We start from the raw sequence: 26520 nt of genomic DNA, 5'->3' as shown, positions 1-26520 counted from the left end.
TTTATTGCAACAAAAAGGAGTTATTAAATAGATAATTCTAAATTTAAAGGGGTTAAAATAGACTTGCATTTTAAATCATTTGGAATCTGTAACTATAGAACTATCAATTCAAATCAATGACTTCTTTTTAGATGGAAAATTCCCATTAGTAAAATCTCCGATTTATCTCCGTTCGGTGAAGGTATTCATCTCCTGATCTAGAGCAATCCAAGTTCTATCGACCAGCTTACGATTTTCTTTTCTTCTTCTTTAATTGGCTTCATTTTCTATTATTAATTTAAGAACCCTTTTCTTAGTTACAAAATAGTTAATTAAGTATCTATCTGTCCGCAGACCGACTTGGAAGGCTCATACTTACTGTCCCCGACTGGTATGCAAGAGTAAAGTAACTAGGGTAGAGGCACCAGGACACGTACAGTTGTTGGCCAGCAGCGCATACTTGAGTTCATCCTCGCACACGATAAACTCGGCGAATTTCACGTGCAGCTTGTTCTCCGGCCGAAATATCTGCACATACTGAGGCACGTCCGGGGCGAAGTCCTTCACGGCCCATGACCTCAATATGGTGTGCTCGTCCTATCATGAAAGAAAGCATTTTATTTTAGTTTTAATTGTGGTACACTGATACACATTAATATGTCGTTCCCCTGATTTACCCTAGTGTGCAAGCGGATTAAATTTGACCCAAGGAAAAGAAGAATTTTGAATTTGAACGAATTAGATCACAATATGGTTTGAGCACTCCTGTGGCCGAGTGGTCAAGAGCACTGACTCTCAACCCAGAGGTCCTGGGTTCGAATCCGAGGAAGGACGGAAATTTTCCACCCAAACTTTCCTGTTCTTACATACATAGAGACACGGACGTAAAAGAATTTGCCTTGAAGTATAGCAAAACGATAAGATCAGAATATAGAATTGTACTTTTCCATACTTTGGTGATATATAGCGCACAGATTAACCAACTTACAGCGGCAGTCTTATCAGAATAGTTCCGGGCAGCCAGTACAAAGCAAGCCTCTGCTTCGTTCATTCTAGCCCGGGCAAGGTCGCCATCCTTCAGACAAGAACCCTGGATGTAGATAACCCTCTGCGCCCAGATGGGAACCTGCAGGATCATCCTCATGGTGGTGTCCAGCTCCATGGGCGACAGGAGAACCACGTAGTAGTTCTGTGAACAGAAAAGAATAGAAATATATAAATAAACATAGTTCTGTGAACAGAAAAGAATAGAAATATATAAATATATATATAAAAATAGAGGACTAAATAAAATGATAGAAGATGATAGAAGAGATATCTATTTCGTCATCATCTTTCGGCTATAGCTAAAGCCGCTACAACAACACACGACAACAACAAAAACAGAGAAGAAGAGAAGGAAATAGAAAACAGAAGAGAGAAGAACACACACAGAATGAGAGAGAAAGAGAGAGATAGAGAAAGAAGGGAGGGAAGAGGAAGAGAGGGAAAAGAAAGAGAAGAGAAGAAAAGAAAGGAGAATAGCACACACAGCAGTGAATGAGAGCGAAAGTGAGGGTACGAAGAGAGAGAGAGAGCGGAGGGAGGGAAGAGAAAGGGAGGAAGAAAGAGAAGAGCACACACAGCAAAGTGAAAAGAGATGAGGAAGGGAAGAGGAAGAGAGGGAAAAGAAAGAGAAGAGAAGAAAAGATAGGAGAATACCACACACAGCAGTGAATGAGAGCGGAAGTGAGGGTACGAAGAGAGAGAGAGAGAGAGAGAGAGAGAGAGAGAGAGAGAGGAAAAAGAGAAACAGGTAGGAGGAAAGATAGGAGACGGAGAGACAAAAGAATAAAGGACGGGAGAAAGAGCGAAGGAAAAAAGTTTGAAAAATTAGCTCGAGCAGAAGGTATCTGGTTGGATGTTTGGAAAAGAAGGAGAGAAAGATAGAAAGAGGGAGAGAGAGAAGCGGAAAGAGATAAGGAGGAAGAGAAAGATAGAAAGAGAGGGAGAGAGAGAAAAAGAGAGAAGGAGGAAGAGAAAGATAGAAACGAGGAGGGAAAGAGAGAGGGATCCGAAAGTAGAGTAATTAAATTTTGCCTGTGCAGTTTATACGAAGGTATGAAGGAAATTAGATTTTGTTAAGAATAACTACTACCTACACCGCTAATATTTTCTTCCTCTTAGAACTTTTTTTACAGCTCTTTACTGGGAAGGAAAAAAATAATAGAAAGTAAAAAAAATAGGTAGGTATAACTTCGCTATACATACTTAGGTACGCTATACACAGAATATCTATCTTTATTTCAGAGAGACATATCATTCAGAAAACAGAAATGTAGGTACCTACTAAGTACCTAAGTTTGAAAGGATGAAAGGACGTGAAAGATAATTTTAATATACAAGTAGGTACAAAGGTAGTTCATTCATTCACTTTACGCACAAAGTTTTTCGCTCTAATATAACACAACCTTCTCCAAACAGCCATGAGAGCGCGCCACCATACAACGCCATATGGTGCATTTTGTAAACAAAAGAGATTAACAGTGTTGCCAGTACGAGCATAACTATGAATGAACAACACTTTGGAAATTACGCTTTGGGTGAGCATAACATAAATCTAATACTGAAGAATTTAATTTTGAGAATTTTATTAAAAGTACCTAAATGGAGCAAGTTCGAATACGAATATTTTGCATTTGATTTTTTGAATACTTTAAGTTAATATTTGTTTCATGAAATTTAAACTTCCGAACGATTAGTCCCATTTTGATGAAATTTGGAGAACTTACCTACATAATATTTACCGGAAAGGAACTTTGTTGTTAAAAGTCGGGTCTAATCAGGTTTCTCTTGTAGAGATCCTTATTCTGAGTGAATTTTTCAGTTCACAAAACTAATAATTAAATAATTACCATGGGGAAAAAATCAGTGATTATGACTAGAATTGAAAAAAAAAAAAATGAGATCGTAAAAAATGCACATAGGTACATAAATCCCATAGAACAAAAAATATTTCACCCAATGAGAAAAATGGGATGGATTAATAAATCAGTATTCGTCAAAAAGGTGAAACGGTTAAAAAAAAAAAAAATAATAATAAAAATAAACTTCGAATGGAATGACTGAATGTTGAATGAGCAATACTCATTGAGCATAGAAATCTGTACAGTGAGCGAAACATCACAGGAGCCATCTGGCAACATTGCAAATATAGTAAACAAAAAAGAAAGCGAAAGTTGTCGGGTCCGTTTGATACAAAAAATCCTCAAATTTTATTTTTTAAAACAATTTAATCCGTTTCATTCTCGATTTATTTTTTAAATTAACATTTTAAAAATAAAAAGAGTAATCTAAAGCGAAAGTTGTCGGGTCCGTTTGATACAAAAAATCCTCAAATTTTATTTTTTAAAACAATTTAATCCGTGTTAATTCTCGATTTAATTTTTTTAAATTACCATTTTAAAAATAAAAAGAGTAATCAATCGGTATGATTGAAAGAATTAGGTCTGCAATAGAAAATGGAGGTAGGTAAGCTTGACTATAAAAATAATAATAATAATAATAATAATAATAAAAATACACTAGACTTAGAGGTCGAAGAATAGCTTTCTTTCATCACCTGAATAAAATGAGGTGAAATTTTCAACCCAGATTTCCGTTCTTTCGCTCCAAAATTATCATTTTAGCTTTCTCTTTTATGAAACTGAAAACTCATTTTTAGCTTTCTCTTTTATTTTTACGACTCTTCAATTTATTTATATCAAATTGTCTATTTTTACCATCCTAAAGAAAGTTTGGCCTTTGACCTTTTTTAAAAACTTTAACTTTCATTTAAGTTTTGGACGTTTTTAAAGCGACGTAGAGCAGATCATATTGACACAAAGAAAAGTTCAGAACATCACTTAGTAAGTTTCAATTATCAGGTAGATACTTAAGTTTTGTTTTAGAGGAAAGACAATGTCTCAAAGTTTCCTGGTAAGTAGGAAGAAACAGTGACAACTTCTGAGCTTGTGACAATGAGTTTGTTTCTAACTAGGTAGTTTTCAAACATCCAAATTGTCACGTGGATTTCATGTTTCAAAACTAGGTACCAGGTACCTAGCCAAACTAATTACCTAGTCTGGAGGATGACAGATTGGCATTCAGATTCCCGCCAGGGGCGAATTTTGTCATAACCTCTTCGCGCTCAATGTCCATTTGAATGGACATTTGACCTTGTCTACAAAAATGGCGATCATAGATGAATAAAAAGTGCTTCACTTATTGTATTTATTTTTTTCATCGTTAAGAAACCTCCTTGGCTTGAGCCGAGAGCTTGTGACAATGAGTTTGTTTCTAACTAGGTAGTTTTCAAACATCCAAATTGTCACGTGGATTTCATGTTTCAAAACTAGGTACCTAGCCAACCTAATTAGTCTGGAGACTAACGGATTCGCATCCAGATTCCCGCCAGGGGCGAACTTTAGTCCTAAACAGATAAAGTTCGATGAATCGATGTTCCGCCTAGAAAAACTAAATAAGGTTCGCTCTCGGAACGGCCGTCTTTCTCCTATCTTGCTTTCCTCTTTTCGTTTTCGGGACAATAAGACCTCCGTTGTAAGGCCAGCCACTCACTCTTAGGTAGACCTAGAGCTGATAGGTACGGCTCAAAAGGTCCGCCGGTCAGATCTACATGATACCTGATGAGCACACACACTATCAGATAGACCTGACAGGCGGACTTGGTCAGGTGAACCTGATCGTGACTGGCTGGCCTACAAGTTAACTCTATCAAACTAAAAAAAAAAACTGGGTGATAGGGTAATACGTACCTGTAATAGTGGGTGTGCATAAAACTCGTTGAGAAAGTCCATGATGGTGTCTGCATGCAGGGTGGTGCTACAGACGACCACATGCTTCTCGGATTGGGCACGATGTGAAGAGTATGAACCACCCAGTTTCTGTCTCTCCATCCACGTGAAGGCAAGTTGCTCGAACTGGAAAAAAACGAACGAAGTGAATTCCATGTTTAAGTAAATATCTACCTAAATCAGGACCGAATTTAGGGAGTCACAGAGAGGTAAATTCTGATGTTTAAATAAATATCTCCCTAATCCAGGGACGTTATTAAGGGGGGACCGAGAGTTATAAGTTTAAAATTTATTATTATTATTATTATTTTTTAATGAGGTTTGACAGAGGGAACTGTAAGTGCAAAATTAATTTTATTAAAAAAAAATTATAGGTTTTTTTTTTTTTTTTTTTTTTTTGAGGTTTGATAGAAGGAACTGTAACTGCCAAGGTCTTATCGTCCTGAAATCCAAGAGAGAAGGAAGACAGGATAGGAGAAAGCCAGCCGTTCCGAGAACGAACATTATCCCATCAGGATAAAATCCGCCCCGGGCGGGAATCGAACCCGCGGCCTAGCGCTTTAAAATTTAAACAAATATCTCCCTAAGTCGGGGTTGTATTTAGGGGGGCCTAAACACCCCCCCCCCATCCTGAATCAATGTCTGGACTCTGGGGTCCTCAACAGAATCCTGGAGACGGCCCTAGCCCAGGGATTTCATTTTTGCTCCTTTACTATGGGGCGCACTCCAAAAATTTGGAGCATCCCCCCCGGAACATCACTGTTTGAAATCTTACCCCCCTCCCTTAATAAAATCCTGGATACGGGGGCCTGTCCTAAATACCTACAACATGTCAAGTACCTCCCTAGTTTGTCTAATGCTAATCAAAGTTCAATGCTCATTCTAGTGTGTGGCTCCAATTTATTCACCTATTTGGGACATGTTTATTTTTCTAATAAATTCTTGAGCATCTTCTAACGAACATGACTAACGTACCTATCTACCTATGATTGAAAATGTGAGAACGAATGCTCAGCCTGCAGTGAACCATACATAAATACAAAAAAAAATGGCTAATTGGCTATCCTTTTCCTCTGACAGCCTTTTATAAATATCTTAAAAGCTTGAAAAAATGTTGTCGTCTCCTATGTAGGTACTGCCTTTGCCTTTCTAGTTGGCTCCTTTATTGATGCGAAAATAGTTGATATTGAAAAAATTTCTAAGCTGAGAAGGAATTTAATGTCAATTCGTCTCGAATGTTTTGCAGTGTAAAACAAAGTCACTGTGAACAACAGACTATCTTGAATTGAAGTAAAACAGACCTTCATAGAATTCCACGTATGAATCATTCTCTTTCACAATGATCCCTGATCCCTTCATGTGACCTTTCTATTGAAAAAATTTCTAAGCTGAGAAGGAATTTAATGTCAATTCGTCTCGAATGTTTTGCAGTGTAAAACAAAGTCACTGTGAACAACGGACTATCTTGAATTGAAGTAAAACAGACCTTCATAGAATTCCACGTATGAATCATTCTCTTTCACAATGATCTCTGATCCCTTCATGTGAACTTTTTTTCCTCGTAAATTATTCCCGTGTGTACATTTAGGATTTTGGAATCAGAATGAATTATTAGCGGATGATGTGTTAGTAGGGGAGAGAGGGGGAAAGGTGGCCTCCTGAGAGGGGGAAGAGAAGGGAGAAAGCAAAATCCTTAAAATGATTAATTAATGAGAACTGCTGGAAAAACAGGGAAAAAACGGGAAAAGTGAAAGTCAAGGAAACGGAGGGGGATTTTTTTTTCCATGTTTGTGAAAACGTATATCCACACCCAGAGTTAGCTAGTGACTTCGCTGACTTGTCAGACAAATTGCCGAATAATTAATTACTTTCGCTTAGATGCTTTGCTCTTTCCCCCCACGCTGTATCCTGCAGAGTAAATAGTGCGTATGATATGGCAAAGTTGCCCCCTAGACTAGGTAGATGTATATTAAGTATGTAGAGCATAGCGTAACGTTGTTAGGTTAGAATAAGCCCCAGTTTTACAGTCTCGAGTTGAAAGGTTCTTTAACCTATTGCGCAATCGCATAAGAATATGAAAAACGTTCAAAAAGCGGTCAACAATGTCATCATGAACTTCAAATAAGATTAAACCAACAGTTCAGGCTATCAAGGATTTCATTTTTTATGTATTGCACATTGCATAATCACTAAGCTACCAGGCGTTCATACAAAATTACCCTCCTATTAATGAAAAGTTGAAAACCAAAGGTTCATCTTGAATCAAGCGATTTACGACATTCAAAGCACCAGTTCCTGACAAAGTAGGTACTTACCATTACCAAATGGATCACCCAGGTTATAAAAAGCCCACTTACCTGAGTAGGAAGCACTATCAAGGCGACGCATATCATTATGACCATGTAGAGCTGGGACGGCCAAATATCAGGCACAAAGTCCCCGTACCCGACAGTGGAGAAGGTAACAACCACGTAGTAGGTAGCCTGGAACAGGTTCAGATGACGGTGACCTGCCCGCTGGAAATGCTGGATACCACATACACTGCAAGCAAAACGTCGAGGTCATATAAGTTTATGGTTACGTAAATTCAAGGTCATATTAGGAGTTCAAGGTCTTGAGTTAAAGGTTAAGTAAGATCGAGGGCGCTTCGGTTCAAGGTCTTAGAAGTTCAGGGTTACTTAAATTCAAGGTCAAATTAGGAGTTCAAGGTCTTGAGTTAAAGGTTATGTAAGATCAAGGGCGCTTCGGTTCAAGGTCATATAAGTTCAAGGTTACCTAAATTCAAGGTCATATGAGTTCAAGTTCACATGGATTTAAGGTTACGTAAGTTCAAAGTCACATGAGTTCAAGGTCATATAAGTTTATGGTTACGTAAATTCAAGGTCATATTAGTAGTTCAAGGTCTTGAGTTAAAGGTTAAGTAAGATCAAGGGCGCTTCGGTTCAAGGTCATATAAGTTCAGGGTTACTTAAATTCAAGGTCATATTAGGAGTTCAAGGTCTTGAGTTAAAGGTTAAGTAAGATCAAGGGCGCTTCGGTTCAAGGTTACTTAAATTCAAGGTCATATTAGGAGTTCAAGGTCATATGAGTTCAAGTTCACAAGGATTCAAGGTTACGTAAGTTCAAAGTCACATGAGTTCAAGGTTACATGAGTTCAAGATTACGTAAGTTCTAGATCACATGCAAACGTCGAGGTCATATAAGTTTATGGTTACGTAAATTCAAGGTCATATTAGGAGTTCAAGGTCTTGAGTTAAAGGTTAAGTAAGATCAAGGGCGCTTCGGTTCAAGGTCATATCAGTTCAAGGTCATATGAGTTCAAGTTCACAAGGATTCAAGGTTACGTAAGTTCAAAGTCACATGAGTTCAAGGTTACGTAGGATCTAGATCACATGAGTTCAAGGTTACATGAGTTCAAGGTTACATAAGTTCTAGATCACATGAGTTTAAGGTTACATAGGTGTAACATAAGTTTAAGGTTACACAAATTCAAGGTCGCATGAGTCTAAAGTTACGAACCTAAGTCTAAGGTCAAGGTTACATCAGTTCAAGGTCATAATATGAGTTTATTCTTACACGAGATTTCAACGTTAACATGAGATTTTCAGACGTTGTTCTCATTTTATTACATCTCTACACAACGTAGCTCAGTCTATGTAACCATTCTTACCATCTTATGGTATTCCTTGTTAAAATTGCTACTGGTTGCTTTTTAGAGCCTTTTATGTTCGTATTTTCTTTTCAATGTACCTAAGTCCAAGGTCAAGGTTACATCAGTTCAAGGTCATAATATGAGTTTATTCTTACACGAGATTTCAAGGTTAACATGAGATTTACAGCGGGGGTTAACATGAGATTTTCATAAGTTGTTTGTTCTCATTCTATTTACGCACTCGACAGAACGTAGCTCAGTCTATGTAACCAATTTCACCATCTTAAAACATTCCTTGTTAAGTTTCTACTAGTTGCTTTTTAGAGCCTTTTATGTTCGTATTTTCTTTTCATTGTTTTTACAAAAAAAAATCTTCTTTTCCCCAACTAACATTTCTCTATTTGCTTATCTTACACATGCAATTTCTGCTAGTGTTGTACTAATTTTGTCGTCTACTGTTGCTTCCTTTGTTGCTATTGTACTTATTCCTATCTCTTATTGTTGTTGTTGTTGTTATATTATCTTGTTTTCACTTCTTCACACTTTCTTCTTCTCCCTCTTCTTGTTGTTCTTTCTCTTCTTCGTCTTCTTCTTCTTCTTCTTCTTCGTCTTCTTCATCCTCTTCTTGTTGTTCTTTTTCTTCTTCGTCTTCCTCTTCATCTTCTTCTTCTTCTTCTTCTTCTTGATCTTTTTTCCACCCTCTTCAAGTTGTTTACACTGAAAGCTTCAACTGTTTTGTTTATTTAACTTAACGTTGTATGTGTGGCATGAATATTAATGTTTTCTCTTCCATTCTGACTCTCACAATCTCTATTCTTTTTCTCTCCCTATCTTCCTTGCTCTATTTTCATTATCCCTTCACATTTTGCCTTTTTCTCGCGCGCTTTCGACCTATATTTCTCCACTTTTACTTCTCTCCACATCATTTTTTTTTATCAAGTTTGTTTTACCTATTTTCATAAATATTTTTAAAAAGTAGGTGAAAGTTGGGTTTTTGTTTGAGAGCAATGAACAAGAACAAGTTTTCTTCTCTGCAGGCAAAAAGTTCGAGTTCCGCTCAAACTTTTTTAGGAGGGAAAAACAAGGGTATCGATGAATAGGGCAAGCTATGGGAGAGGAACAATATTGAGCTTTTTTTTATACTTTCCGCTGGATTATGGAGTCTTTCTCATAGGTCGAACAGCAAGTTTGCTCGATTTGGAGTTGCTTGGTTTGAATCCTGGTCTGGTCTGAAAGTGAGATAGGAGAGGTGGAGACGAAGGGAGCGAGAGAGAGAGAGAGAGGAAAGATACAAAAGAGAGGAGAAAGGAGAGAGATCGAAAAGAAATGGAAAGAGGAAAAGGCAATACAGAGAGAGAAAGAGAGAGAGAGAGACAGACAGACAGACAGACAGAGAGAGAGAGAGAGAGAGAGAGAGAGAGAGAGAAAGAGAGAGAGAGAGAAAGAAACGAGGGAGCGAGAGAAAGGATAAAAAGAAAAGGGATCGTCAAAGTTATCAAAACGTATTTTATATACTTTTTATCTTTTTAACCAAATCCAGATAGAATACGTATAATATCAGGATAAACATATAAAAGTATAAAGGTGAGATAGAGGTGGGTATAAAGGTTAGATCGGTGGTTAGAAGCACGGTGCAATAAATTTGAATATTACAAGGGGATAAATGCTAACGCGAGAAAAGGGCTGAAATGGAAAAGTTCACACCAGATTTAAACTTTCACCTTAAACTAGAAAGAAGAGCGTCTTCACTACGCTACGGTACGCCCTAGCAAAATCCCTTTAAAGTTTAACTAAAGTTTAAGAGATGGAGAGGAGAGAGAAGATGGAGGAAGAGTAGATGGACAAAGGAGGAAGAGTAGAAGTAGGAGAGGAATAAGGAGGAGAGGGAGAAGGGTTGTTGAAGAAAGAAGAAGAGGGGGGGAGAAAGAAGGGGAGGGAAGGGGACAAAAGACTCAAAGGAGGGGGAATAGAGGTAGGGGAGAATAGAAGGAAGAGAGGAGAAGCAGTTAGGTGTAGGAGAACGTGGAGATAAAGGAGGAGAAGGGAGGTTCAAGGCGGTGAAGGGGAGGAGGGGAGGAGACGGGAGGGTAAAAGAGGAGAAGGGAGGGTAAAAGCGATAGAGGGGAGGGTAAAAGATGAGAAAGGGGAGGAGAGAAAATTTCTGGAGTAGGGGGTAGGATGGGAAAGGAAGAGAGGGGATGGAGTTAGGAGGAGGAGAAGAAGGGAGGAGAGAGTTGAAGGCAGAGAAGGGGAGGTTAAAGCGATCGAGGGGAGGGTAAAAGCCACCATGATAGCGGTGGTTGAAAGCTGAGAAACAAAGCCGAAAGAAACTTGCCAGATTTAGCATGCAGACAAATTTCTCATCAATGTTCACACCAGATTTAAACTTTCACCTTAAACTAGAAAGAAGAGCGTCTTCACTACGCTACGGTACGCCCTAGCAAAATCCCTTTAAACTTTAACTAAAGTTTAAGAGATGGAGAGGAGAGGGAAGATGGAGAGAGGGGGACAAAGGAGGAAGAGTAGAAGTAGGGGAGGAATAAGGAGGAGAGGGAGAAGGGTTGTTGAAGAAAGAAGAAGAGGGGGGGGAGAAAGAAGGGGAGGGAAGGGGACAAAGGACTCAAAGGAGGGGGAATAGAGTTAGGGGAGAATAGAAGGAAGAGAGGGGGATGCAGTTAAGTGTAGGAGAACGTGGAGATAAAGGAGGAGAAGGGAGGTTCAAGGTGGTGAAGGGGAGGAGAAGTTAGGGTAAAAGAGGAGAAAGGAAGGGTAAAAGCGATAGAGGGGAGGGTAAAAGATGAGAAAGGGAGGAGAGAAAATTTCTGGAGTAGGGGGTAGGATGGGAAAGGAAGAGAAGGGATGGAGTTAGGAGGAGGAGAAGAAGGGAGGAGAGAGTTGAAGGCAGAAAAGGGGAGGTTAAAGCGATCGAGGGGAGGGTAAAAGCCACCATGATAGGGGAGGTTAAAAGCTGAGAAACAAAGCCGAAAGAAACTTGCCAGATTTAGCATGCAGAAAAATTTCTCATCAATCTTACCAGATTCATTAGAGTTTAAGGCCTTAAGTTGTGTTTAAGTATCAACTTGAACAATTATGTACAGGGATTTGATCAGCATGAGTAGCTATTCATTCTTAAGCTCCGTCCACACTTCAAACTCAGAGTTGATCGTGCGTCGATCGACGACACTAAGTGTGGACGCTGCTTTGAGCTTTAAGGGATGATTTTTCCCGCCGTCTATAGCAGATTTGCGAGAAATATTTACCTAACAGGTACCTACCATTGGTAAGTATTATTGGGCTTTAGGGGGCCCCAAGGGCCACCCTAGTTCCCTAAAGAAATTATCAGGGGCTAGCTATAAAGGGACTGAAAACTTGTAATTTATTATTATGTATCAAGTGCTCTTAATTATTTTAATAATTTATTACTGAAAGATTTGTATTTTTATTAAATTTGTTTATTATCAAGATTTAAAATGAATTAAGATTTAGCATAATGGTTTCTTCATGAGATTAGCATTGACTTTACCTGCTTTACTATAATGTAGGTACCTATTTAAGGTAGGTCAGTTTTGACGTAACATGCAGTCAGATAAACAAACCTTGATACTTAATACGGTAGGAGTAAACCTATTATTTATCCAACCAATGTAGGTAAGTTCACATTTATGACCTTTCCTAATGGTTAGTTGGTTAGGTATAGGTACCTACTGACTCAACCTACCTTCCTACTTATAATGCAGTGTGGCAGTACCTATGTCCAAAAGGACTGCTATCAACCTTATAACAAAGTGGCAGATAGAATCATGAGCTGTTGGGACAATGCAGACTGGGACTTCTGCATCGCCCTGTGAAGATCATTCTGAAACATGGTGAGTCAGCAAGAGGCATTGATAAGTCAGCAGGATAAAATAACTTCTAAATTCTAATCATTAATTTTTAACAAAACAATAAATTCACATATGTAAATGGTGTACCCGTCCGTAAAAGCAAAGCTTGTGCCACGGATGGGAAGAGATCAGCAGATCAGCACACAAATTTTCGAATCGATTTGTTCGTTTTCCAAGTTAGTAGGCACAATTGTAATTTGTCATAGGTCATACATAGGTATACCTTTGGCCTTTGGCATAATATAAGTTTTGTCTTTTCCGAAGACATTATAAATAAGGTACAAATAACTTCAAAACTTCAAAATAGGTACTTAAAATAGAAATAACGAAAGGTGAAATACTTACAAACATATTTTCTAAAGATTTTTTCGCTAACCAACAATTTAAAAATATAGGAATGAACATATTTCTCAAATGAGGATCCACAATCTGAAACAAAAAACAAACGAACCTTTGTTAAAAAATAAGTACAGTTGACCCCAAAACGATTTTTTTCAGGCAAATTAATAGAGATAGGCAAATGAGTAGAGTACTCTTAAACAATTTAATGGACATATTTAATACTTTTAATAGGTACCTAAGTGTCAATAAACAATCCAAATTCCAATTATAATTTACATACCTAGAATAGGTATGTATTTAAGCACAAAAGAAAGATATAGGTACATAGGGGAAGAGAGAGAGAGAGAGAGAGAGAGAGAGAGAGATTACACGTTATTTATGGTAAGATTTACCCTAACGTTTCACAATATTATGAATAGGTAGGGATAATGCTTCCAAATATTTGTAGTCATACCTATAGAACTATAGATGTTATGTTCGATACATCCAATATTAAATAATAGGATCCAACTTTGTGAAGTGATTTCTGGGTAGGCACCTAAGTATATCACGACTGCCTATCTAGAGTTCATAGTGTCATTTTAGTTCTAAAATAAAAAATAAACCTTCCAACTTTAAAACGACCCACCCCTGGATCAATTTCATTAACCATACGTATAATATCAGGATAAACATATAAAAGTATAAAGGTGAGATAGAGGTGGGTATAAAGGTTAGATCGGTGGTTAGAAGCACGGTGCAATAAATTTGAATATTACAAGGGGATAAATGCTAACGCGAGAAAAGGGCTGAAATGGAAAAGTTCACACCAGATTTAAACTTTCACCTTAAACTAGAAAGAAGAGCGTCTTCACTACGCTACGGTACGCCCTAGCAAAATCCCTTTAAACTTTAACTAAAGTTTAAGAGATGGAGAGGAGAGGGAAGATGGAGAGAGGGGGACAAAGGAGGAAGAGTAGAAGTAGGGGAGGAATAAGGAGGAGAGGGAGAAGGGTTGTTGAAGAAAGAAGAAGAGGGGGGGGAGAAAGAAGGGGAGGGAAGGGGACAAAGGACTCAAAGGAGGGGGAATAGAGTTAGGGGAGAATAGAAGGAAGAGAGGGGGATGCAGTTAAGTGTAGGAGAACGTGGAGATAAAGGAGGAGAAGGGAGGTTCAAGGTGGTGAAGGGGAGGAGAAGTTAGGGTAAAAGAGGAGAAAGGAAGGGTAAAAGCGATAGAGGGGAGGGTAAAAGATGAGAAAGGGAGGAGAGAAAATTTCTGGAGTAGGGGGTAGGATGGGAAAGGAAGAGAAGGGATGGAGTTAGGAGGAGGAGAAGAAGGGAGGAGAGAGTTGAAGGCAGAAAAGGGGAGGTTAAAGCGATCGAGGGGAGGGTAAAAGCCACCATGATAGGGGAGGTTAAAAGCTGAGAAACAAAGCCGAAAGAAACTTGCCAGATTTAGCATGCAGAAAAATTTCTCATCAATCTTACCAGATTCATTAGAGTTTAAGGCCTTAAGTTGTGTTTAAGTATCAACTTGAACAATTATGTACAGGGATTTGATCAGCATGAGTAGCTATTCATTCTTAAGCTCCGTCCACACTTCAAACTCAGAGTTGATCGTGCGTCGATCGACGACACTAAGTGTGGACGCTGCTTTGAGCTTTAAGGGATGATTTTTCCCGCCGTCTATAGCAGATTTGCGAGAAATATTTACCTAACAGGTACCTACCATTGGTAAGTATTATTGGGCTTTAGGGGGCCCCAAGGGCCACCCTAGTTCCCTAAAGAAATTATCAGGGGCTAGCTATAAAGGGACTGAAAACTTGTAATTTATTATTATGTATCAAGTGCTCTTAATTATTTTAATAATTTATTACTGAAAGATTTGTATTTTTATTAAATTTGTTTATTATCAAGATTTAAAATGAATTAAGATTTAGCATAATGGTTTCTTCATGAGATTAGCATTGACTTTACCTGCTTTACTATAATGTAGGTACCTATTTAAGGTAGGTCAGTTTTGACGTAACATGCAGTCAGATAAACAAACCTTGATACTTAATACGGTAGGAGTAAACCTATTATTTACCCAACCAATGTAGGTAAGTTCACATCTATGACCTTCCCTAATGGTTAGGTATAGGTACCTACTGACTCAACCTACCTTCCTACTTATAATGCAGTGTGGCAGTATGTCCAAAAGGACTGCTATCAACCCTTGTACGGTATGTCCCAAAAGCCCAGAACATAGAACTTCTTTAGGGTGGGTTTCGCCAACCTTCTTTTTAGCCCCAAACTCTTACGCCTATACAAATCAAATGGAACCTGACAGGCTTTGCCTACCTCTGTGGCCGAGGGCGGAAATTTTCTAACCTGACTTTTCCGTTCTTGGATAGACATGGATGTAAAAGAATGTGCCTTGAAGTAATGCGAAAGCGGTACCGAGGTACATTTTTTTAAGACTTTCTAGGGGCTGAAAAAATATTGATGAAATCCACCCCTGAAAACTTTCCCTGGACGGACGCTTTTTTTCAGCATTACCTCCCTAGCTTCAATGCAGACCACACCACTACTTAATGTAAAGCGGAAATGAATACAAAACCTCCCAATTACCTTCGTGAGTTGTGCAGTTTTATCTAAGATCTCGTGATGAAGTTTGTTAATTGTTTATGGTTGCTTGTGTTGTTGCATTTGACATAATCTGATTTACATTAGACCAACACGGCATGACCAGACGCTTCAACCAACCTATCAAAGTGTAGTATACCTGCGAACCTGGATTATTAAGTAGTAGCCGATATAACGTGTGACTACACACAAATGAAAATAGCGTTCCTAGAAACTGTAAATCAGGTGTGTTCTACTGCAAGCGATGTCATTCTGACCTAAATGATTCACGAATAATAGGCTGTTTCTGGACAGGTAAGTTAGTAAATTGACTATTACCACTTACTAGAGTTACTACTGATGTTACTAGTCGTTTTAAGGCTGATTTACCCTAGGCACACATGACACTGATAGAAGCAACGCCTTACCTTCCCATAAACCCAAGGCCCTAGCAACTGTATTACTAGGACTGCATAAATAAGAAACTAAGTAATTTAGAACTTCAAATAAAACATTAAGTAGTAGCCGATATAACGTGTGACTACACACAAATGAAAATAGCGTTCCTAGAAACTGTAAATCAGGTGTGTTCTACTGCAAGGGATATCATTCTGACCTAAATGATTCACAAATAATAGGCTGTTTCTGGACAGGTAAGATAGTAGATTGACTATTACCACTTACTAGAGTTACTACTTATGTTACTAGTCGTTTTAAGGCTGATTTACCCTAGGCATACATGACACTGATAGAAGCAACGCCTTACCTTCCCATAAACCCAAGGCCCTAGCAACTGTATTACTGGGACTGCATAAATAACAAAATAAGTAATTTACAACTTCAATTAAAACAAGTAATGAATGAACTCCCATAAACCCAAGGCCCTAGCAACTGTATTACTAGGACTGCATAAATAAGAAACTAAGTAATTTAGAACTTCAAATAAAACAAGCAATTAAGTTTTTTCATCAGAAAATACTGCAATAATATCTTGCAGAATTGCCACGTTGAAAGACTTATTTTGCATTTGAAAACCCTCACCCTACATCACTGGACTCTCGCCTCCATACCTTGACAAAATAAAAGCCTGAATATGGCCTGGTAGGAATCAAGGACAGGGGTCATTAGGACAGAAAATATGAGAGTATTAGATTTTTGTAGCAATAGAATAGAAAATACAAAAGAGGAAATTCAGAGATGGGCAAGTAGAGCGGAGAGACGAAAGTTACAGAGATCAAAAAGTTAAACAACTAGTCCTACAGGGCAAGAGAGGTAGATGGAAGGTGAAGAGATTGAGGAAGACTTGGGAGGAAAAAGGATGGGAAAATAGAGAAGAAAGAAGGGTAGGATGATAGAATGTAACACCGACCCCAAATACAATTGAAGAAAAAAGTACAGTAGTAGGAGAAGAAGAAGAGGAAGAAGAAGAAGAAGAGGAAGAAGAAGAAGAAGACGAAGAAGACGAAGAAAAAGAAAAAGGAGAATATTAGAGAAGAAAGAAGGGTAGGATGATAGAATGTAACACCGACCCCAAATACAATTGAAGAAAAAAGTACAGTAGTAGGAGAAGAAGAAAAAAAAAGAAGAAGAAGACGAAGAAGAAGAAAAAGAAAAAGGAGGATAAGAAAAAATAGGGAAGAAAGAATGGGAGAGAAATGTACCCAGGCTATTTGTAAGTTGGAGAGAGGGAGGTGAGAAAGATTGAGAAGAAAAGAAATATACGAAGAAGAGACACAGACAAAGGTGGAAAGAGGGAGGGAGAATTGTACTCAGGTTATTTTCAGTAAGATTGAATAAAAAAGAGGAGAAAAGAAATAAGGAGAAGGAATGAGAGGGAGGGAGGAAGGATAAAACGGAGGAGGGAGGGAGAAATTCACTTGGTTTATTGAAGAGGAGCTGAGGAGGTACTACAATAACTCGAGTAACAATGTTATTATTATTGTTCTGTGGTGCAAAGAGGAAGAGAAAAAGAGTGGGGAAAGCTGGAATGAAAGAGGAAAGGAGGAGAAAATGATAAAGAATACTGAATAATAAAGAATATTACAAGGAAAATAGAAACAGCAATAATACATCTTAGAATGAACTTTCAGGAGCGAGTTAAAGAAACACAGATATTAGGTCCAGATGGGGGCACGGTTAGTCCAGTGGTAACCCGCTAGTCTAAGAATGAGGAAGTTTTCCTGTATACAAGCCGAAAGTTGCTCATACAAGGAGTAGAAATTATGTTTCTGGTATTGTGTTGTCGGGTGTTAACCTTTTTTTGAGCAACAGGTTATTCTGATATTCCTAGAATCTAACCAACCTTATACATAGTAGTGTATAGTGTACAGTTTGTCTCTTTGTTTTGGACATGGAATTCGGAGTTTTTGCTGTATCCATACATGGTCGTCGATCGATGTGATGGTCTGCTATGTTTGGACACACATTTAGCTGTTCAAATGACGACAAAATTTAGCACAATGTATTGAAGAAGGATGTTCAATAAAATTATTCGCCACAACAAACTTTCATGCCTCATTGTCAAGAATATTGGAACACTGTTTGTTCCCGGATAAATGGACTCTGTGCGCCGTTCTTAGGATTGTATGAATGTGGAAACAAAGGCAATAAAGATAATAATGAGGAAAAAATGATATCAACAAGTGTACCTACTGGTAGAGCTTGTAAAGTTAGCTAGTAGAGAATGATTTAGGGATATAATTTCGCCTAATTGTTACCTTCAACACAGGTACCTGTTTATTATTATTTAGCCTACAAACATTGCCCTAGAAACGAAAATTATGGTACATATCTACCTATTCCTAGTATGAAACTACCACATTAATCTCGAAAAAATAATTAAGTGAAAGACTTCATAACAAAGTGGCAGATAGAATCATGAGCTGTTGGGACAATGCAGACTGGGACTTCTGCATCGCCCTGTGAAGATCATTCTGAAACATAGTGAGTCAGCAAGAGGCATTGATAAGTCAGCAGGATAAAATAACTTCTAAATTCTAATCATTATTTTTAACAAAACATAAAAAATTCACATATGTAAATGGTGTACCCATCCGTAAAAGCAAAGCTTGTGCCACGGATGGAAAGAAATCAGCAATTCAGCACACAAATTTTCGAATCGATTTGTTCGTTTTCCAAGTTAGTGGGCACAATAATTATTGTAATTTGTCATAGGTCATACATAGGTATACCTTTGTCCTTTGGCATAATATAAGTTTTGTCTTTTCCGAAGACATTATAAGTAAGGTACATATAACTTCAAAATAGGTACTTAAAATAGAAATAACGAAAGGTAAAATACTTACTCTCTCTCTCTCTCTCTCTCTCTCTCTCTCTCTCTCTCTCTCTCTCTCTCTCTCTCTCTCTCTCTCTCCTTTCTTTCTCTTTTCTCTATGAGTTTGAGTTTTCTTAATATGACACATTTTATTCAGAAGGAACTCTGCTTTATAAAATTTTGCATTTTTTCTTTGTTCAAAATTTAGAAATTATGTTTTTTCAGTGAATTCATATTTTAATTAAAATAAAGTTAAACTGGGAAAGGATTTGAAAAATGGCATAGTCTTAATGCAAGTAAACACACAGATAAGCGACATCGCGTGTGGATTCTAGTGGGATGGGTGACTGTCTGTACACTTCCCTTGCTGAGTAGTACTACATAGGGAAAGGATTTGAAAAATGGCATAGTCTTAATGCAAGTAAACACACAGATAAGCGACATCGCGTGTGGATTCTAGTGGGATGGGTGACCGTCTGTACACTTCCCTTGCTGAGTAGTACTACTACATAATAATAGGTACCTATGTACCTACTGGTAGAGCTTGTAAAGTTAGCTAGTAGAGAATGATTTAGGGATATAATTTCGCCTAATTGTTACCTTCAACACAGGTAGGTACCTGTTTATTATTATTTAGCCCACAAACATTGCCCTAGAAACGAAAATTATGGTACACTAGTACCTACTAGTCCTACTACCAGTATGAAACTACCACATTAATCTTGAAAAATAATTAAACTCCAACAATTTAAAAATATAGGAATGAACATATTTCTCAAATGAGGATCCACAATCTGAAACAAAAAACAAACGAACCTTTGTTAAAAATAAGTACAGTTGACCCCAAAAAGATTTATTTCAGGCAAGTTCTGAAGTCTCAATTTCGGGAGCTCAATCTACAAGATCTTTTTGTTCTGAAGTCTCAATTTCGGGAGCTCAATCTAAAAGATCTCTTTGTTCTGAAGTCTCAATTTCGGGAGCTTTCTCTTTTTTCACACAAGCCGCCAAAGGTATGGCTGAAGCGTATGGACGTTTAATTGAATTAGAATGTGACAAGACCTGATATATGCCGTCTAGTATAGCTTGTCTCGTAACCGTGCATGTGCGCTCCATTTCAAAATTACCCTCCAGCAAATAGGCCGAGTAGTACGGTTACTAAGTAGACGTCCACGACGGAGAACCAACCATCGCGCATCGACCCTCGCCTAGTTCCGACCCAAGAGAAAATAAACAACCCATGCTAATGAATAGAAGTGTCCTCAACGGAGCCTTGAACATAGTAACGACCCTCGCAGAAATTCAAGAAATTGAGCTGAGTTTGTACCGTTCTTCCGAACTTCTGCATTTGACATACAAATCCCCCCTTTTCCATCTCTCCTCTCTTGCGAAACCCTCCCTTTTTCTGAGTCCTTCACTTATAGAGAGATCGCTCTCATCTCATAAGTTAGAAATCTTGCCTATCTATTTTTTTCCTTTTTACATAATGAAGATTACTTATTTAAAAAATTAAAATGAGACAAAAATAAACAAATTATTCCTATCAAGACAATTTCGACCCGAGAGAGAGAGAGAGAGAGAGAGAGAGAGAGAAGGATCATGATAATGATAAACTGAGGAAGCATAGAGCCACAGAAGATGAGGAAGATAGTAAAGGAAGCATTGTAGAAGTGAATTATTATGCTAAATAAATAATTTATAACCTGCGATGCAGAGCTTTAATATGAGAGAGATAGAGAAAGATATGAAGAGAGAGAGAGAGAGAAAGGGAGAGAGAGATATGAAGATAGAGATAGAGAAAGGGAGAGGGAAAGAGATAGATTTTGAGAGAGAAGGGAGAGGGACAGAGAGAGAAAGAGTAGTAGAGTATTAGGATTTCTACCTGGTAATGACAGGTGTCATAATACCCCCGACCCCCCATCCCTCTCTCTCTCTCCAACTCTCCTTCTTTTTCTGAGGACAATAGAAAGAGACAGATATACCTGTGATATGGATTAGTTTGATTCACGTATAATATACTAGCCGAAACCCTTCTCTTCGCTCCGCGGATTTCTGCTAGTAAATCCTTAAGGCATGACCGTTAATGTCACTCATCCATTGCTCGGCGTAGCTTAACCAAAATGAACCGGAAAATAGCCTATAACCTTCACGGGAGTGCAAGCAATAAGTTCAAAAGGTTTCATAGCAATCGGATGAGCGGTTTGGTCAGGCATAAAGTTCGAACAAACACACACACAAACATTCATTTTTATATATTAGATCTACGTACTTCAATATCTTTACAACATTGTAGGTACTAGGTACCATTACCATTATGCATTGTTAGTGGGCATTATGGGACATCTTGTTCTAAGCAGCCAGTCTGGAAGAGAAAACTTTTCCTCGCTCGCCTAATATTTGAGTTTCGTTTATGTTTTTAGTTTGATAACTACAAGTTCGGCCATGCCTTTTGGCCATGCCTCGGGATGAACTAGCGGGATTCCGGAGCGAAGCGACGGAATTCAGCTAGTACATAATAGACTAACCTAACTGAAAACAACAGAGGACTAGTGAACAACCCAATATAACCCATAACTGAAAATAAGAGCAAGAGCAAATTATAAATGTACATCTTTCATCGTTATTCTCAAGCGGAAATCTTTTATTTACAGATTTACACCCTGCGTTTTACCTGACAGTTTTACCAGGCAGATTTGCCCGGAAAAGCGAAGCTTGGATGTTTTTAGTGGATACTCACCAGGTAGCGTAGGTGGGGTCTTGGTCCATAATGACACGGATTATGTACAGGAAGCATGTTACTAATTTGAATACAAGATTGGCAATTCGGATACGTAAACCTGAAACAAAGAAATTGAACGTTGAGTTACTCGTGACGCAGCGTAGGTTAGGGTCGTTGTTACTGTGAAGGATGGGGTGTAATAGTCCTACATACTGGGACCCCGCACACAGGGATGTCGTCAGAAAAGACCTACATTTCAGTGTAATAATAGTGTGAAGAACTTCATTGTTTAATGGATCAACTATCAACCTAGAAATAATAAAATTAACTTCATGAATAACTAATGCCCACCGCTCACACTCGGACCGTCTCGTCTGTGAGTGTGTGTGGCGCTGTGGCGGAAATAATGAAGGGTGTACAGATGAGTAGGAGTTTTTGTTTTCCTAAAGTTTGGATCCAAAAGGTCTCCTAAATTAGGTAGATAATATGCAAAACAGGAAGCTAACAGGATTTTGTATCAGGACAAAAATCTTTCAATAGTGTGAAGAACTTCATTGTTTAATGGATCAACTATCAACCTAGAAATAATAAATTTAACTTCATGAATAACTAATGCCCACCACTCACACTCGGACTGTCTCGTCTGTGAGTGTGTGTGGCGGAAATAATGAAGGGTGTAGATGAGTAGGAGTCTTTGTTTTCCTAAAGTTTGGATCTAAGCATCCAAGAGGTTTCCTAAATTAGGTGGATAATATGCAAAACAGGAAGCTAACAGGATTCTGTATCAGGACAAAAATCTTTTTTTTGGGGGGCCCTGGCAGATTTTTTTTTTTTTTTTTTTTTTTTTTTTAATGTATATTACGAGGGAACAAAGGCAAGGTTACATCTACATTCTACATCCCATACGAGTTGGTCCGTGCATACGGCTACCTACTCTTTTAAAGGAAAATACGGAAATTAGTTCAACCACTAGGTGGCGTGGTAGCGCCTAAACCGAATCATTGGAAATCCAAGATGGCCCATTTCCGACCATCGAAGATCTAAAATTCCGTTTTCCTTTTCCGAAAGGAAAATACACTTAGGTGTAACCTAATGTTCAAATATTTGTCGATCGTGTAAGCGCGGTGTGAGAGTTCCCACGTTGCGAGCTGGGAGTGACAAGGAATATGTTATCTGAATAATGGGATGAAGGATGAAGTACATAATATTAAGTAAAATTTATGTAAAATACATAGATATTATGTAGAATAGGTACATGGATATTATGTGAAATACACATTAGTTCATTTCGAATCTGGATAATGACTGACAGATGAAGATGCATAAAGATGAGGGGGAATGTGAAAAGCAGAATGTGATTGACATGACAATGGGAACAAGAAACTTCCTCTTTGAAGGAAGCATCTTGATAGACATGGTATCGGACGATTTCAAACATCTCCAAATTTTAGGGGTAATTTCAAGTCCCTCCTCCTCCAAGTAATTTAATTTAATGTCCCTCAGAAAATGGGTAGGTCTAGCCAAAGTCCTATAGGTAGCAAAGTACTAGTCTGGCTGGGGTACTTTATTTAGGGAGGATGCCAGCCTGAAATTTCCCTTGCTAAATAAATAGTGCGAGGGGCATGTTAGCCCAAAGACATCACAAAGGCTATCCAATATCTAAAACAATATAAATGGGCCCAAACTCATAACAGTAGGCACAAACTCATAAAAGTACTATACAAGGGTAAAAACATAAAAACAAGCTATACTTAAATGACACGACAATCTAACATACCCACCAGCCCAAGACATGGGAAAAGTATCTAGATACATAGGTAGGTAATACCTACACATCCACTAATAAAGTGTATTCAGGTATTTAATATTACTCGGGGTAAAAAAGGATTACCTTGAAAAGTTCCCATGTTACAATCACCTTCATCAAAAAAGGTTTTACGGCAAAATTCTACCACACCACCCCGTATGTTTTATGAAAAACGTTATTTCAATCATGTTTATTAATGTGGTATCATTTATTATTTTATACCTTTATTGATTTCCTCTGTGTTTGCTTTCAGTTCTCCCTTGTCCTTCTTCCTTCTTTCCGATGAAAATTGCTTTTTTTCTTATCGAAGTTTTTAGGTCTCTGATGGTAAAGCCAGCAAAGTTCAGTTTATGTTTATCATTCAATTTTAGGAGCGTTAAAAAAATAAGGAAAATAAAAAAGGAAAAATCACAGTGCTGTATTAAAGTTTGAAAATCTGTTCTGATAACGGGATTTATGTACGTCAAAGAATAGGTGAATAGAGCTTGGGTAAATGTCTAGATCGTGCAACAACCCCATTTTCCTGTGCTTTCTATTACCCCCGTCCCACCATGTTGCTTATTATTATTAATTGCTTAATAAATTTATTATTATTACATTTCCCTCTAAAATTTTAATGAAGTTATCTTTGTTTTAAAAGCTCTTACACTTTACGAGGGGCGGCTGAATGAAGGGTGTGGAATGTTAGTTGTTCAGGTATTTTAATATCACTGGCAAGAAGGTTAAGGGTTAAAAGCCAAGTGACCAATGCGATGCGATGGCCTACGATGTGAAATGTGATGTACCTATGGACCATTTTCATTGTCCAACATAGTATGCTGTACACGAAGGTTGCGAATTCATTGTACAAATATACACGAAAGTTGCCAATTCAGCGGTCCAACCAAAAATCCATAAGGTTTCAGATCAGTGTCATTGATTGTATATGTATATTTAGTTTGAAGTGTAAACGAAAGACATCAGAATGACCCCGGCATTTGTTTAAAACCAAAATTATTGAAAATGTAACGTGAGGGCAGTGTGTTCCTCCCTCTACCCTTATTTAGACAGAAAAAGGCAAGGACATTGGCGGAAAGATATTTCCAAGAATTCTAATTGTTCTACCAGTAGAGCCGCATTCCTCTGTTCATTTTTGCCAGCAAAACAATTTCAAAATTAGATCACGTACGCACACGTTCACGTGATATCTACAAGATCTTTTTGTTCTGAAGTCTCAATTTCGGGAGCTCAATCTACAAGATCTCATAGATATTATGTAGAATAGGTACATGGATATTATGTGAAATACACATTAGTTCATTTCGAATCTGGATAATGACTGACAGATGAAGAGGCATAAAGGTGATAAAACGGAGGAGGGAGGGAGAAATTCACTTGGTTTATTGAAGAGGAGCTGAGGAGGTACTACAATAACTCGAGTAACAATGTTATTACTTATTATTATTGTTCTGTGGTGCAAAAGGGAAGAGAAAAAGAATGGGGAAAGGTCGAATGAAGGAGGAAAGGAGGAGAAAATGATAAAGAATACTGAATAATAAAGAATATTACAAGGAAAATAGAAACAGCAATAATACATCTTAGAATGAACTCTCAGGAGCGAGTTAAAGAAACATGGATGGAGCGAGTTAAAGAAACATAGATATTAGGTGGTCGCAAAATGCATTCGTTTTTCGATTGCAAACATTTCAACGGGTTACTTTCTGGCGTTCTCGTGTTGACCTAGGAGCCTAGAACCTAAATGGGAAGTATTGTGTTTCTTATAGCACTTCTGATGAGGGGTATTGTATGGCATGGGTATGCTATCAATGTTGAACTATTAGGTACGCCCCTGGCCTAGCTTATAATTCGTGCGGAAAACTACATAGCTTTTCCATTGCTATGTTGTTGTATTCTATTACGCTTCCAAAGGAACGATTGTTTTTCCTAGAAAGAAGACTTACTATGCAAGCCCTTGAATAGAAATGAAATATAACTGCTAATATACCTCGCCCATCTGATGAGAGGCATACTACGGGATGGGCATGCTACGACACAGACCACATGCGTCCAATGTAGCAGTTGTTTCATTGCTATCTTTTGAGTGATTGTAAATAAAACCTGTTCTCTGTCCTTTTTATTACGTATTAAGACGTACTCCTCCTGTTCTAATTTAATACATGTGAATATGTAGCATTCATTCGTACCTTCTTCTCAGCTTGGGCAAAAGAATCTGAGTGAGGTCTACAGTTCATAGAACTACTAGTAATGTTAAACTATTAGGTACGCCCCTGGCCTAGCTTATAATTCGTGCGGAAAACTACATAGCTTTTCCATTGCTATGTTGTTGTATTCTATTACGCTTCCAAAGTAACGATTGTTTTTCCTAGAAAGAAGACTTACTATGCAAGCCCTTGAATAGAAATGAAATATAACTGCTAATATAGGGGTAGTAACAGGTACATTTATGAATTTATTTGTATCCTTATAATCTGTAATGTTTTCTTTTTTATGTTCATTATTTACATATTTTAACAAATCAAAATGTTTGTTCTACAAGGGAATAGGGAAAAATATAGTACCCACCTGGATGGGTGAGATAAATAATGTTCCAAATCGAAATTAGGGAGGACTCTATGTTCGTTTCAGGATACAAGTTTTACATAATATTACATATCATGTACTCGTATCATGTTGTTATTCACCCAAAAGCCTTAGTTTGTGTTGACGGATAAAAAAGAGCTCAGGTAGGTACATGACAATTTTCTTCATCTTTTCCCTCCAAGTTCGACACTGCAAACGCGCCCTTAGCCTCATTACCATATCATATAGGTACATTTGTGTTGACGGATAAAAAAGAGCTCAGGTAGGTACATGACAATTTTCTTCATCTTTTCCCTCCAAGTTCGACACTGCAAACGCGCCTTTAGCCTCATTACCATATCATCTAGGTACGTTCCAAACAGAAACATAATAAAAAGGGACTCCAAACCAGAAGCTACTCTCAAAACCCATGGCATTACGCGAAGGTAGTGTAAATATGCATAAAGCAAAAGTGAGAGGGGATACGGGATTTTGTAAAATATGTAAAAATAGCTGGGTAAAAAAAAAAATATCTTACACGTTATTTATGGTAAGATTTACCCTAACGTTTCACAATATTATGAATAGGTAGGGATAATGCTTCCAAATATTTGTAGTCATAGGTACCTATAGAACTATAGATGTTATGTTCGATACATCCAATATTAAATAATAGGATCCAACTTTATTTAGGTCCTACCTATCTAAACACCAACTTTGTGAAGTGATTTCTGGGTAGGTACCTAAGTATATCACGACTGCCTATCTAGAGTTCATAGTGTCATTTTAGTTCTAAAATAAAAAATAAACCTTCCAACTTTAAAACGAACCACCCCTGGATCAATTTCATTAACCTTTCTTCATTGCACATTGCATAATCACAAGAGAT

The 26520-nt window shown here is 37.9% G+C and overlaps 1 protein-coding gene across 1 annotated transcript in view; it reads right to left on the bottom strand.

The window, feature by feature from the left end:
* The window catches only part of LOC103507881 (potassium channel subfamily T member 2-like), a 57818-nt gene that overhangs the window by 15861 nt on the left and 15437 nt on the right, over window positions 1–26520 (bottom strand). Inside the window, exons 6-13 of the mRNA XM_008472400.1 lie at window positions 21284–21383; window positions 21105–21120; window positions 12693–12776; window positions 12241–12319; window positions 7169–7365; window positions 4773–4937; window positions 968–1168; window positions 359–576 (exon numbers count right to left, since the gene is read on the bottom strand). Coding sequence (XP_008470622.1) covers window positions 359–576; window positions 968–1168; window positions 4773–4937; window positions 7169–7365; window positions 12241–12319; window positions 12693–12776; window positions 21105–21120; window positions 21284–21383 — 1060 coding nt within the window. The remainder of the gene's footprint in view (window positions 1–358; window positions 577–967; window positions 1169–4772; window positions 4938–7168; window positions 7366–12240; window positions 12320–12692; window positions 12777–21104; window positions 21121–21283; window positions 21384–26520) is intronic.

This window comes from Diaphorina citri, unplaced genomic scaffold, assembly GCF_000475195.1.
Source record: "Diaphorina citri unplaced genomic scaffold, Diaci psyllid genome assembly version 1.1 scaffold18, whole genome shotgun sequence".
NCBI classification, from domain to species: domain Eukaryota; kingdom Metazoa; phylum Arthropoda; class Insecta; order Hemiptera; family Psyllidae; genus Diaphorina; species Diaphorina citri.
Note: the sequence above shows the minus strand (reverse complement) of the source record. Positions and strands in the feature narration are given on the sequence as shown.